The sequence below is a fragment of the Monodelphis domestica genome, chromosome 7 (assembly GCF_027887165.1).
Source record: "Monodelphis domestica isolate mMonDom1 chromosome 7, mMonDom1.pri, whole genome shotgun sequence".
Lineage (NCBI taxonomy): Eukaryota > Metazoa > Chordata > Mammalia > Didelphimorphia > Didelphidae > Monodelphis > Monodelphis domestica.
In genome coordinates this window covers 52,324,218-52,338,863 of record NC_077233.1, presented here as the reverse complement: position 1 = coordinate 52,338,863, position 14,646 = coordinate 52,324,218, and the positions used below count along the sequence as shown (strand labels likewise).

Here is a 14,646-nt window from a genome sequence, read left to right as displayed (position 1 = left end):
TATACCTTCAGTAATCCATGCTAGAATTTTGCCATCCTATGATTTGCAAATCTATATTGTGCATGCTCTACTGTGTACTTTTCTGAAAATTGGGACATTTGTCTTTCTCTAATGCTTCAGTAATCTAACACACATTCATGACACCTCCAAAACTATCTTTTAGATAAAGAAACAATTCTTTCTGTACTTGGGATCTAGTTTATTTGAGCCCAATATCTGGAATTCTTTGAGGACAGCTAGGTATTCTTATTATGTCTCTACTTATAATTTTGAACTCCCCATTAGCCATTTCTGTCCTATCTTTTTCTAATCTCCAAATCATTCTCCTTGCTAGAGAAAATAGAGGCAAAATATGGGTTAGGGTTTTTTTTTTTTAATTGCTCCCATATGGCTCTTATCAGCTACTTCCTTGTATTGCTGTCATTTGTGTACGTGTGGGATATATCTTTACATCCCCTGTATTAACACTTTGGTGTATCCATAGCAGATGTACAATAAATATCTTTTGAATGAATGGCTAGCCTGGTGCTCTGGAGATAATTCTTGCATTGGTCTAGTAGACTTCTCAGATCTTTGGAGAAAAGGGTAAGAAGTGAGCCTCTCAACCTTGACCGAGTTCTCCTCTTCCCTCTACCTCTCCACACTTTCCTTCTACAAAAAGGGTCTGTTTCTCCTAGCAAAGACAACTGGAGGTCACAAGTTATGAGGGTTAACTCAAAATATGGCTTCTCATACGCCCTTTTCCCAGCCTGGAGCTGACAACCCAGGAGAGAGACTCTATTGTGAGACAGAAATAAATTGAAGGGATGGGGAGAAAGGAAGCTGAATTGAAGATTGCTTCTGGTCACCTATTGGATCAGGACAGCAAGCAGGCAAATGATGCCCTAGAAATGGCTTTTAGTGAGGCATGAGAAGAAGAGAGGTTGCTCCCAATTAGGGAGGAGGTGGGAAGAGAAGGTGGTTTTGGTGGAGGATGTTGTAAAGGGGGAAAGTTAGTGAGGCTTTTGTGATGTCAGGGTGTGGGAAGGGTCTAGTTGTCTGAAGGATGTCTTGCTGAAGGGGAAACAATTCCTAGGTGGGGGAATGGGTATGGGTATGGTGTTGAGTTAGAGAGAGTAAGAGAAAGAATACAGCTCCTAGGTTGATCTAGAGGTTTTTTTTAGAACTTGTTTACTTGGTATTAGTAAAAAGCTTTGGATCCTCTCCTATCACTGGCTATAGGACAATTTGGGGTGCAGATAGATTCCCTCATTAGGACATAAATAAAGGAAATGAGATTGCCATAAGCTCCTTGAGTACAGTGTTGTCTGATAGCCAGGTAGAGGAAAGTCTATGGGGGAGGGGGGCCTCCCTCCACTCCATGACTCCTGAGCTCTTATGTAAGTGCTTAGTTGGCTGTGGACTCTGCCCCCTGGAACAGAGTTCAGTCGTCTTGGACCTCTTTAGCTGTAATCCCTGGTTTCCCCTGGCAATTTGAATACAGCCTGGGGACAGATAGACATGGAGTGAGTGTCTGAGGGGTTGATGGTCAGAAATGGACTAGACCTAAGAGTCTCTACTGAGGAAGGACTGAACCAAGCCTAGTTGGGACCAGGGAGGGGAACTCTCAAACCAGATGTCTATATTAGGAAATATATTCTGACTGAGAAGCAGCTGTCTCTAGTAAAGCAGCAAAGCTAACCCAGTTATAAGGATGTAAAACTGGGTGTAGAGAAGGTGGAGGATGGGTCTGGGTGGTAGCAGAGTGCTTCTCATTGGTCTTGTTGCTGTAGTGTAGTGAGAAAAACAAGTCCTAGAGCTTCCTCTGCTGGGGAAAAGGTGTGAAAAAGAAGAGAAGTGCGCCTGGCTTAGAATGAATGGTTCTTGTTTCCTGTATAGGTCTCAACCAGTAGAGTTGACCAGGATGGAATATGCCATGAAGTCCCTCAGCCTACTTTCTCCCAAGTCTCTTTCCAGGTAAGGCTTGTTCCTATTCAAGTCTACCATATCAGTTCCCTGAGCTATATGCCTCCAAGAAGGCAGAGAGTAAGTAGATCTTGCTTTCCAGAAGGTTATTTATCTTCTGATCTAAGCAAAATGTCGTTCATCATGGAAATCTTCTGGAAATAAGAGTGGAATAGACTTTAGAAGAAAGGGAAGGTTCATATGGTTGGGAAGAGGGAAAAGCAGTTAGAAGGTGGGAGAATGTAAGTGACAACGTTGAGAGTTGTAGAGGACTCATCCTTACTGTACTGTCTGGCTTTCCAGTTGGGTTGCAGTAAGTACCTCGGTGACACAGCAACTATTGGCTGAAACCAATTTGGTGACCAAAGCCCGCCCCTACCGTGTCAGCAATGCTGATCGGAGCATTCGGAAGGGGATCATGGCTGATAGTCTCTTGGACCTCAACCACAAGGTGAGAGGCTTTGTTAAATAGAATCATTTTTTTATCTATTTACAGCTAAATAGCTTCGATGTTTAAAATATCTTAGTGAGGCCTAAGTTCCAGTTCTAGTCATAAACACATCTCTATACATGGCAAAAGCAACCCTTGCCTACTTGAAACCCAATCAATTCAAGCTAAAGCTGGATGAAAATCATTGGAATCTGTTTCAAAATGGGAAGGAACTTGGGGTGGACCTTTTTAAGCCAATCTCTATTTTTCAGATAAAGAAATTGAGCCCCACAAAAAGGCAGAGATATGTTTGAGTTCCAGGAAAGTTTACTGGACCCTCTGATCTCAGACTTCTAGTATACAGTACTTTCCTTTCTCAATTTTTCTTGTCTTTATTTGCGAAAATATTATACCCCTCCCAGTAGAACAAAAGTTCCTTCACTACAGAGACTTCAAAAAAGATCTTATTTTTACTTATAATTCTTTGTTTTCAAAATACTTTTGCTTTCACATTTATTCTTCTCTATGCAGGGACTTATTCCTTAGGTTATAAAGGGAAGGAAAAAGAGGCAAACAGCAAAACCAAGAAAAATATCAAGTATTTCACAACATATACAACATTCTGTCCACATAATACCCCTCTCCCTAGCCTCCAAAGAAGAGGGGTACATTTTTCAACTCTTCTCTAGGGTTAGACTTAATCATCATAATTTCTGTGCCAAATTTTGTCTTTTCCCCCCCCCATTGTTGTCATATACATATTTTCTTGCATCAGTGGATATGTCATGGAGGGACTATTCTTATATTTATTAGATTCACTGCCTTTAACATAGTAGATGCTTAAATGTTTGAATGGAATTAGTAACAGAGGTGAGTCTAGAGCATAAGCTCCTGACTTTTAGTTCTATTCCACAGAATTTTCCAGTTTTATTTTTTAATTGAAAATTTTTATTTAATTAATTTAGAATATTTTTCCATGGTTATATGATTCATATTCTTTCCCTCCCCTCCTCCCCATAGCCAGAGTTCAATTCCACTGGGTTTTACATGTATCATTGATCAAGACCTATTTCCATATTATTGATAATTGCACTAGGGTGATCATTTAGAGTCTACATCCCCAATCATATCCCCATCGACTCATGCGATCAAGCAGTTGTTTTTCTTCTGTATTTCTCCTCTCACAGTTCTTCCTCTGGATGTGGATAGTGTTCTTTCTCATAAGTCCCTCAGAATTGTCCTGGATTATTGCATTGCTGCTAGTAGAGAAGTCCATTACATTCGATTGTACCACAGTGTGTCAGTCTCTGTGTACAATATTATCCTGGTTCTGCTCCTTTAATTCCTGGAGGTCATTCCAGTTCACATTTCCATAGTTTTCTTAGGCATGCTATTGCTGACAGATGGCCAAGTCCCTTCTACAACCATAGGAAGAGAGAGTCCTTTTGGTCAAAGTTCAGTGTGAAGAGGATCCGTGGTGAACCCCTTTTAGATCAGGGACTCTTCATTTGTGTGTGTGTGTATGTGTGTGTGTGTGTGATAGACCCCTTTAGCAGTCTAGTGAAGTCTGTAGACTCCTCAGAATAATTTTCTTAAATGTATAAGTATATGAGATTATAAAGGAAATCATATATATTGAAATAGTTATCAGAATACTAAAAAAAAATTCTTAGATTCCATGTGAAGAATTCTTGCTTTTTGATCCTTAAAAAGCTAGTTAGGTCAGACAATCTTCTGAAATTTGTCAATAATAACATCTAATAATCTGGGTATAGTGTCTCAAACTCTGTATACATTATTTAAACTTAGAGTACTTGGAGTGAAAGGAAGTGACATGAAATAAATATTAAAATTATTTTAGACTAAGAATCAGCGGACAAGTTCTGGTCCTGGCTTTGTTGTGATCATCAGTCATGACTCTGGACAAGTAAATCAAGCTCTGTGTTCTTTTCATGTCCTCATCTGTAAAATGGGGATAAAATTGGTTTACATCCAAAGTCTCCTCTAACTCTGTGGCTTTATCCTCAAGGGGGAAGTTTCTAGCCAACTAGCCAGGACTAAGAAGGAAGTACACTTTAACTTCCCAAAAGAATGGTACTTTATGTAAAACTTGGTTACATCATGGTCCTCTGCTCCTTGGATCCTTGTGCTCCTTTTCATCCTTAGATATGTCAACTGACTTAATTTTCACTTAATCCTACATCCTACAGAAGGATGGAACTCCAGGAGTGGAGAGAACTAAAGTCTGACTATCCTTATTAGAAAAGGATTGTCAACATAGAGCTGAAAAGCAACCTTATAGATAGATCATCTAGGCCAAACTCTTCACTTCATAGTAGAGAAAACTGAGACCTAAAGAAGGAAGTGACTTTTTAACCCCATCTGATCTTGTAAAGTGATGACTGACTACTTGGTTTTCTTTTTCCATATCTCATAAGATTGTAAAAAACAAAACAAAACAAAAAATCCAAGTTTGAAACCACTTGGTATAGGGCAAAGAGATCTACACATAATGCCTTAGTTCTAACAGGATCAATTACATAATAAGACTAGTTCAAATCCTACTCAATATACTCAGCTTAAGAAGGCAGAACCTTGAGATACATCTTGGATGATAATAAAGTTTTACATAGAACTTTATGGTTTGCCAAATGTTTGATATATTCTGATTTTGTTCTCATAAGAATCCTGGGAGTTAGGTGCTAGTATTATCCTCATTTTACAGATGATAAAACTCAAGGCAGACAACAAGTGAATTTCTCAGGGCACACAGCTAGAACGTGTCTGAGAGGCAGCTAGGTGACTCAGTGGATAGACAGCCAGGCTTAGAGTCAGGAGGTCCTGGGTCCAAATTTGCCACCAGATACCCCCTAGCTTTGTGACCCTGGATAAGTCTCTAATTCCCTAGCCCTTAACCATTCTTCTACCTTGGAACCGATACTTAATATAGATTCTAAGACAGAAGGTCTTTTAAAAAAGTCATGAAGGGGGCAGCTGGGTAGCTCAGTGGATTGAGAGTCAGGCCTAGAGACAGGAGATCCTAGGTTCAAATCTGTCCGCAGACACTTCCCAGCTGTGTGACCCTGGGCAAGTCACTTGACCCCCATTGCCTAGCCCTTACCACTCGTCTGCCTTGGAGCCAATACACAGTATTGACTCCAAGACAAAAGGTAAGGGTTTAAAAAAAAAAAATATATATATATATATATAAAGTCATGAACATGTCAGGGTGTAGCTTCTGAATTTAACTTTTTCCTTAGCAACTCTCCTAAATGTTGCTGGTAGAGCCAGTGTGAATTCTGGAACAGAAAATAAGGTGGATTTCTTTCTCTTTATGCACTTTCTATCCTGTCTCATGTTTTTCAGAATTGCCGTCATCATTAATTACAGGGTTGTCTCTGGCTATTTCTGCACGAACACCAAGCACATTCTCCACTTCAAAAGGAAATTCTGGCAACTATGTTAAAGATGCAAAAATAGAATTCAGATAGCAATTCACTTCCTAGTGAAAGAAACTTTGTCTACACCATTGAATCTGGTAACTTTGTTCAAGTTCTTGAGTCTCAAGTGGCCAGACTTGAAACATTTAAGACATTAAGAGCATTGGACTTCGAGTTGGTTCAATCCCATTTCTACCATTAATTTGCTCGATGACCTCAGATAATCTATTCCTCTCCCTCCCTTTATTCTTTTAGAAGATGAAGGTACTGGGTTAGCTCATCTCTTTAGTTCAAATACATAGCAGTCAGACTGCCATGTCAATCTGTGGATTGTCTGTGGACATACTCAATCTTTCCATTAGACTGGCGTTAAAATGTTACAAGGAGCTACCACAAAGTGGAGGTGGAGGAGACTCCTCCATAAACTAAAAGGCAGACATTGTCTCTCCAGCACCCCAACCCTTTTTGGCAGCAACTAAACATATATGACTTTTTTAAACAAAATGCTAATGAGCAAAATGTAAGAAGTTTAATAAATAAACTCCAATTTTGTGCATTTGTATTTTTAAAAATAGCATCTGAGGATATAGAAAGTATGTCCTAGTGAAGTTACAAAGCCCTCTTGCCTTGGCTACCAAATTGCCTTAAAATCTAGGCAGGATTTCAGTTCCCTAAAATATTATCTGGGGTGGGGCTTGGGGGTGGCAAACTTTAAATATGATTCTTTGAAGCCTTAGCCAGTAAACTCTATTATGGTCATTGTTATTTCTATGATGTAGTAGTTTTAATGTTTTTTCTATGGCATACTAGTTTCATGTCTCATCTTATGCTAGCTTATAATCAATGGCTTATTTTGCTTTTTTCTATAAACTAAATACATAGTTCATAGATGATAACAACAGTTATCATTTACATAGTGCTTAACCTCTGTCAAGCTAAGTGCTTTATACATATTATCTCATTTGATCTTCATAATAACCTTGAGATGGAGGGAGAGAGGGAGACAACATGAATCATGTAACCTTGGAAAATTTGTGTGTAAATTTGTTACTGGAATAAAATAAATATTAAATTTTTAAAAGAACAATAGTAACCTTGAGAAGCAGATGCTACTATTATTATCTCCACTTTATAAAGGAAGAAACTGAGGCAAACTATGCCTAATTAACTTGCCCATAGTGATATCTAGTAAGTGTTGGAGGCTGAATATGAATGTGGACCTTCCTGACTCTGGGCCCACTGAGTCACCTAGGCTGAGAAAGGCCTTAGAGACCATTTGAGGAGTGCTACTTTTCATCTTTATAGCCCTCAGCACTTGGCACTTATGTTAAATTGAATCCAGAGAATTGGAAATTGAGGGGAGTGGTTGAAGAACCTGTGGTACATATTGGTGATGGAATACTATAGTCCCATAAAAAATGGTAAGCAAGTTGATTTCAGAAAGATACGGGCAAGACCTGTAGGAACTGATGCAGAGGGAAATGAGCAGAAATGGGAGAACAATGTACACAATAACAGCAATATTGGATGATGATTATCTGTGCAAACTTGGCTACTCTCAGCAGTGATGTGATCTGGGACAATCCTGAAAGATATGATGAGGAATGTTCTCCACCTCCAAAGAAAGAACTGTGGAAGTCATCTTTCACATCAGTGTATTTATGGTTTTATTTTGGGGTTTTGGTTATGTATGACTTTGCTCTTATAACAATAACCAATATAGAAATGTGTTTTGCATGACGATAAAAATGGAAAAAAATTGAATCCCAGGGTAGTTGATATCTTGACTTTTGTTGAGGATGGGAAAGGAAGGAAGGGTAAAGAAGAGGAGAAAAGTCTGGTCATAGTTATGTATCTCTTTCCCTAGATACAAGAAGCTCTGTTAGTGGCAGACACCTTCTCCCTAGTTCTGGAAGAAGATGGTACTATCATAGAAACAGAAGAGTATTTCCAGACACTAAATGAAGACACCGTTTTCATGGTCCTACAGAAAGGGCAGAAATGGCAACCAGCATCCAATCAGGTAAACCCAACTGAGGGGATACAATGGGAAAATGAAGAAAAGACTCTAGTGGTGACAGAAGCTATCAGCTATTATATGCTCTTATACACATTCTAATTAATCAGGAAAATACCCATGATCTGTAATGCTCATTTTAGGGATCTGGATATCAGCTCTCACTCTCTCAAAAGCCATCTAAGAAGGTAGATGTGGCCTCTGTGACCTTTGACTTATACAAAGCAAGGCCAGATGACTTCATTGGCTGCCTGAATGTGAAAGCAACACTGTATGGCAACTATACACTATCCTATGACCTGCACTGCTATGGGGCCAAGCGCATCATGAAGTGAGTATCTCTGGGGAACTCAGCTTCCTGAGCCATTCATCTACTTCAAAACTCTGCTCTATGTAGCTCAACAAGTATTTGCACAACTAACATGAACAGAGTACTATTCTAGATGTTGAAATACAAAAATAAAACAGGGACCTTGACCTAGCTGACTAGCAAAATCCGGCTGCCAAGTGGAACATGCCATCATAGATCCTTCCTTGGCATAGGTGCAATATGTGTCTTTCTCACAACCATTTCCTTGAATATTTTGCTTTTTTTAAGGTTCAGCTTCTATATGGGGTCTTTCCCAGATTCTTTCTAGTCTAATCACTCTCTTTCCTGATTATTATTCAGTCATTTTTCAGTCATGTCCAACTCTTCCTGACCCCATTTAGAGTTTTCTTGGCAAAGTTACTGGAGTAGTTTGCCGTTTCCTTCTCCAACTCATTTTATAGATGAGGAAACTGAGGTAAACAGGGTTGGGTGACTTACCTAGGGTCAAACAGCTAGTAAGTGTCTGAGGCTGCATTTGAACTCAGGAAGAGGAGTCTCTTTCACTCCAGGCCCAGTGATCTTTCCCCTGCACCACTTAACTGCTCTTTCCTAATACTACTTTGTATTAGTGTATATCTGTATACTTGTAGGCAGCTAAGGGTTGCAGTGAAAAGAGTGCTAGACTGGGAATCAAGAAGATCAGACTTCAAATTCTGCTTCAGATCCTAGAAATGTGATCCTGTAAATGTTTTGGAAAAGCTACTTAATCTTTAAGTTTCAGTTTTCATATCCATAAAATGGGTTAATAGCTGCCCCCAAGTAGCTAGATGGGTGGAAATAGAATACTAGGTTTATAATCTGGAAGACTCATTCTCCTGAGTTCAAATTTGGTCTCAGACACTATCTGTATGACCCTGGGCAAGTCACTTCACCCTGTTGGCCTCAGCTTTCTCAGCTGAAGAAGGAAATGGCAAATCACTCCAGTAACTCTGCCAAGAAAACCCTAAATGGGATCATGAAGAGTCAGATGTGACTGGAACAACTGAACAAAACCTCATAGGTAGTTACAATCGTAACATAGGTAAAGTGTTTTACAAATCTGAAAGCACCAGCTAAGTTGTTGATAACAATGATGATGTTATGTTGTAGTCTCCTAGTATAACCAGTCAGTAGGTATTATGTACCTTCTATTACTTCCTTAAAGTTAGGGACTATTTAATTTGTCTCTGTATCCCTCCTGTCTTACACTCAGTAGGTATTTAATAAAATGCTTGAAAGAGTTTTACATTCTGGTTGAAAAGACAAAATGTGCATTCTCTCCACATGGGTATTATACCAGGCCCAATAGGTGATTAAGAAGTGCTTTAGATCAGCGATGTCAAACTCAAATAGAGGGGTAGCTAGGTAGCACAGAGGACAGAGAGCGAGATCTGGAGTCAGGAGGACCTGGCCTCAGACACGTCCTTGCTGTGTGACCCTGGGCAAGTCACCTAACCCCAACTGCCTAGCCTTTGCCACTCTTCTGTTTTAGAATAAACACTAAGACAGAAAGTAAGGGGTTGTTTGTTTTTAAAGGGAAAGAACTCAAATAGAAATGGGGCCATGAATCCATAGATTAATGGTCCATTAGTGCTCTATTCATTCCTGTGTGGAGCCTGATAAGCGGGTCTGCAAGGAGGGGGTTGTCCTTTGTGATAGGGACCCGAGGAGAAGTAGGGAATTGAGGAACCAGGGTGAAGAATGATAGACGCGGACAAGTCAGTGTTTGAATAGGGCAGGCAACCCCTATGATTTTCCCCTTGGGAGGAAAATATGAGGATCAATGGAATAGGAGGCAGAGGTTAAGATGGAGGTAGAGAATGTAAGCCAACAGGGTCTGTAGCCTCCGGGAGGAGAGACTTTAGAGAGAGAGAGAGACGGAGAGATTCCTAGAACAGATTGAAGATCCAAGAGGAAGTTCATGGGTTGCCTCTGAATTTAATCCTGTCCTGCTTGGGCGGTACTCCCAAGCACATAGCAATCACATCACAAAGTATAGAGAATTAAGATTGGGTGGCACGGTAGAGGGAACACCTTTGGGCGTGTAGATTGCAAACCGGCTTTCCCAGGGAATTGAGTCCCAGCATGTTAATGAGTTTGTCTTAGGCAACTGGCCTCATGGCCAGGTCAGGGTTACATTCACAAGCCTCATTGGTATAACCTTATGCTTGGAGACACAGTAGCCATAGTCATTTATATTTCATAGATGTGAATATGCTTGGAATGCTACATCCTGCAAGCAGCATATTGAATTAGTTTTTAAATTTAGTGTGAACTATTTTATTGTGCTTTTATTTATTTTATTAAATACTTCCCATACATTTTAATCTCATTCTGCAACCTAAAGTATTGGCCCACTGGTCACATCTTTGGCACCTCTGCCTTAGGTCATAGAGGGAGAGCTCTCCATGACCTGGGGAGATAAGAGAAGGCTCTCCTCCATTGGGTGACACCCAATCTGAACCTAAAGCAGGAGTGAGACAGAGATAAAATAGAAGAGGGACAGGGGCATGAGGAATTTTCCAAAACTTAAAAGATCTTCTTCCCTACAGATTTATGAGTTAACTAAGGAAGGGTAGAAACAGGGCCAGTGTAGATGATTGAATGGAAAGCTGTCCAGGAAGTTATCCTATGCCTGCGCATCTGATTGGCACAAATGATCTAAGACCAGCAAAGGGATTACAAAAGAACAGGTTGCTTCACTTCTTCATAGACAGATGTTGAATCCAGATAAAGGACACATGGCAGCTCTGCTTCAGATGAATGACCTTCCCTTTTTTCCTTTCCTTCCTGGGGATAATGCTTTCATAAGCATATATTATCAAATCTGAGGGGGCACCAGGCCCTCTCCACCACTAGGCAGCCTTCTGTTTCCAGGGGATTAGTAGATGCCACATCACCACTATATAGTCTTCAATTATGCATGAAACTAAAATTATGATGCTCTAGCTGCTTACATAGAGCAGGGCTTCTGTTCAGGATCTCCTAACTCCCAGTGGCTTGGAATTCTTTCTGCTCCACAGCCTGGGAACTTCCTCCTTGAAATGATGGCTCAGTTCTCTCAGGTCTACTTCCTCCCTTGTATCCAGGCCTGGACATAGCCTACTTCAAAAGCGAGAGGGGTTTCTTCTCTTTTTTCTCACAATAGCCCAATTGACCCCTTTACTTATAAAAGCTTTGTAGAAGTCACTTATCTTGAATCCCTGTTCCAGGATTCAAGGGATGTCACTTGTGTCTGGGCCAAGAGTATATTATATATTGTCTGACTGAATGGACAGTAGCCAGGGAGAACCTGAAGTATGGGGCTTCAAAGCCTGGCCTCAAATTTGTTATGATAAAAATTAAAGATCATGTTAAAACTGGATATTGATACCCCATTAATATCTAAACACTTTCCTTTGTCCATGGCAGGGTTTTGGGTATGTGTGTTTTAATTTAAACCCTTACCTCATATCTTGGAATCAATACTGTAAGTTGGTTTCAAGGCAATGGGGATTAAGTGACTTGCCCAGGTCACACAGCTAGGAATTGTCTGGACCAGATCTGAACCCAGGATTTACCATTTCTAGGCCTGACTCTCAATCCACTGATGACCTAGGTGCCCTCAGGGGGCAGAGTGTGTATATGTGTGTGTGTGTGTGTGTGTTAGTCACTTTTAGTGAGGCCATGGACTTTCTTAGAATAATGTTTTTAAATTAATAAAATAAATATATAAGATTACAAAGAAAACAAATTATATTGAAATAGTTATTAAAATATTAAAAACAATTTCATGGATCTCAAGTTAAGAACCCCTGGTTTAGAGAGGTCTAGGAGAAAAAAAAAAGATTTAATGTAGTCCAGGGGGGTTGGGAACAGTCAACAAGCATTTATTGTGTATTCACTATGTGCCAGGCAATATGCTAAGTGCTGGAACTACAAAAAAAAAAATCCCTGTCCTCACAGAGCTTATACATTCATGAGGAAGATAACATACAACTATGAACATAGAGAATACATTGGAGGCCATTTCAGAGGGAAGGCACTAGCATCAAGGGGAATATGGAAAGGCTTCCTTCAGAAGAAGGGATTTGAGCTGAAACCTGAAGGAATACAGGGTTGAAGGTGAAGAAGAGCATTCCAGGCATGGGAGAGAGACAGTGAAAATGCAGGAAGTTGGGAGATTTATGCAAAAAATAACAAGGAAGTCAATGTCACAAACTGGAAAGGTAGAACAGGCCTGGGTTCTGAAGGGCTTTGAAAGACAGAAAATGTTATATTTAATTCTGTAGTCGCTGTAATTTGAGCGTGTGTGCATGTGTAGGTGGAAGGAGGGGGGAACAGAAATTACATGTGGCTGTATTTTAAGAAGAAATATCTGACAGCTGAGTAGAGAATAGACTGTAGTGGAAAGATCAGCCAGTAGGCTATTATAGTAGTCCAAGCATGAGGTACCTGCAGCAAGGTAGTTGTAGGGTCAGAGGAGAGAAGAGGACATTTAGGAGACATTCTGTGAAAAGAGATCCTGGGAGGAGAGTGATGTCCCTGACAGTAATATGAAAGTGTGGAAGGGGGAAGGGTTTGGGGGCAAAGATGATGAGTTCAGTTTTGGCCATTTTGAGTTTAAGATATCTACAGAACTTCAAGATATCCAGTTTTGGGGATGCAAGCCTGGAGTTCAGAAGGGCTGGATCAATAGTTCTCAGACATGCTCTGAAGTGTTTTCCCTCCTTCCTCATTGTGCTTCAAGTGACCAAATGCCTTTTCTCTCTTCCTCCTCTCTACCCTATCCCCTCTCCTCAGGGAAGCTCTCCGATGTGCACTCTTCAGCATGCAGGCCACTGGTCACATCCTTCTGGGGACCTCCTACTTCATGCAACACTTTCTGGAAGACACAGAAAAGCAGCAGTCTCTAGAGGGGGGCACACTACCTCTCCCAATAAAGTTCATAGCCCCTTCCCTTATGAAAATGCTACATTGATGCCTCAGGCCAAACAGGGGACTTCGGAGAGTCGAGAGTGCCTTTGGTTGCCTGAGAATGTTTTCACCAGGACTTCTGCCAGGCTTCTATCGATTCTTCTCATCCTCCCACCATTTTACCTCAGAGTTAGGAAGAACAGAAGCAATGGCTATGGACTGAAGGGGAAGCTATGGGCTTCTTGATCCCTTTCCCCTATCTCTGTCCCAAAGAGCTTGGCCAATCCTTTACCTGGTCAGTGATCTATTCCTAAATCCTATTCCTCTTGGATCCATGATCACGGTAACAAATGTCCCTAAATAAGCATTTGCCTGTTCTTGCCTCACTCCAGGATTGTTTGTATTGTCACAAATTAAACCAACTATGGTAGGATACATTTGTAATATGTAACTTATGGACATTACAGCTTTCTTGTCTTTTTTTCTTGACAACTTGGTGCCTGGGTGTGGATCTACAGGGTGGGGTGACTATAAAGGCAGAGACCCATAAACTATGAATTTGGCAGCTACAACAAATTGGACCACTCCCTGCAGCAACCAGAATGAGAGCTTGAATTTGAAGAATTCTTAAAAAGGTGACTGGATCCAATCCCTCCCCAATCAATTCCTACATGTGGTAGCAAATGTTCCTAATGAGGTATTAACCTAAGCAACCTCATTTGGGATGGTGGGGAGGGAACCCATCTACAAAGCAAGTGTATCAAAACAGGTTTATGAAAGATTTTCTTTGTGATTAGCTAGAGACAGGAACAGGATGCCCTATAGGGCTCATGATCTTTGTCCAGATGGAGGTGGAATGAGGGTATCCAAGATAGCTCTTCAGACTTGTATGAAGGATCAGAACAACTCAAGCAATAACAATATTGAAAAAACAAATCTGAAAGACTTGGGAATTCCAATCAACACAATGACCAACTATGATTCCAGAGGTCTCAAGGTGAATCATGCTGCCCACTTCCTTATGGGCAGCAATGAACTTGGAATGCAGAATGGGAATTTTTCTTTTTAAGACATGGCCATTGTAGGAATTTATTTTGCTTAACTATACATGTTTGTAACAGATTTTGTTTTTCTTGCTTTCTTATTTGGGTTGGGGGTAGGGGAGAGGATGCAAATCTGAAAAGAAAAGAAAATATAATTCAATTTAAAAAAATATTTGGCAAAAAACACTGCTTCCTAGCTTTTGCTTTCTTTTTTAAATGGGGAAAAGTTTTATCTTAGCAATGTTAAAGGTACTCCCTCCAGAAGGTAGGTATAGGGCAAAAATTTCTAGAAAGGTTTTTTGATTGAGAGTAAGTTATGGTGCTATCTACTATACTCTATTTAGAGGGGGGAGTATTTTTCTTTAAAAATCCTTAACTTCTATCTTAGTATCAATTCTAAGACAGAAGAGCAGCAAAAGCTAGACAATTGGGGTTAAGTGACTAGCCCAGGGTCACACAGCTAGGAAGTATTTGAGACCACATTTGAACCTAGATCCTCTCTACTCCAGGCCTGGATCTTTATCCAT

General features: G+C 40.3%; 1 protein-coding gene across 1 annotated transcript; it reads left to right on the top strand.

Moving 5' to 3' along the window:
- The first annotated feature begins 1,407 nt into the window (after window positions 1–1,407).
- On the top strand, window positions 1,408–13,540 carry CIDEC (cell death inducing DFFA like effector c). The gene is made up of 6 exons (XM_056804620.1): window positions 1,408–1,505; window positions 1,879–1,956; window positions 2,248–2,395; window positions 7,682–7,837; window positions 7,975–8,162; window positions 12,963–13,540. Exons 1-6 carry the CDS (start codon window positions 1,501–1,503, stop codon window positions 13,138–13,140), a joined length of 753 nt encoding a protein of 250 aa, XP_056660598.1. The 5' UTR covers window positions 1,408–1,500; the 3' UTR covers window positions 13,141–13,540.
- Window positions 13,541–14,646: the final 1,106 nt, after the last annotated feature.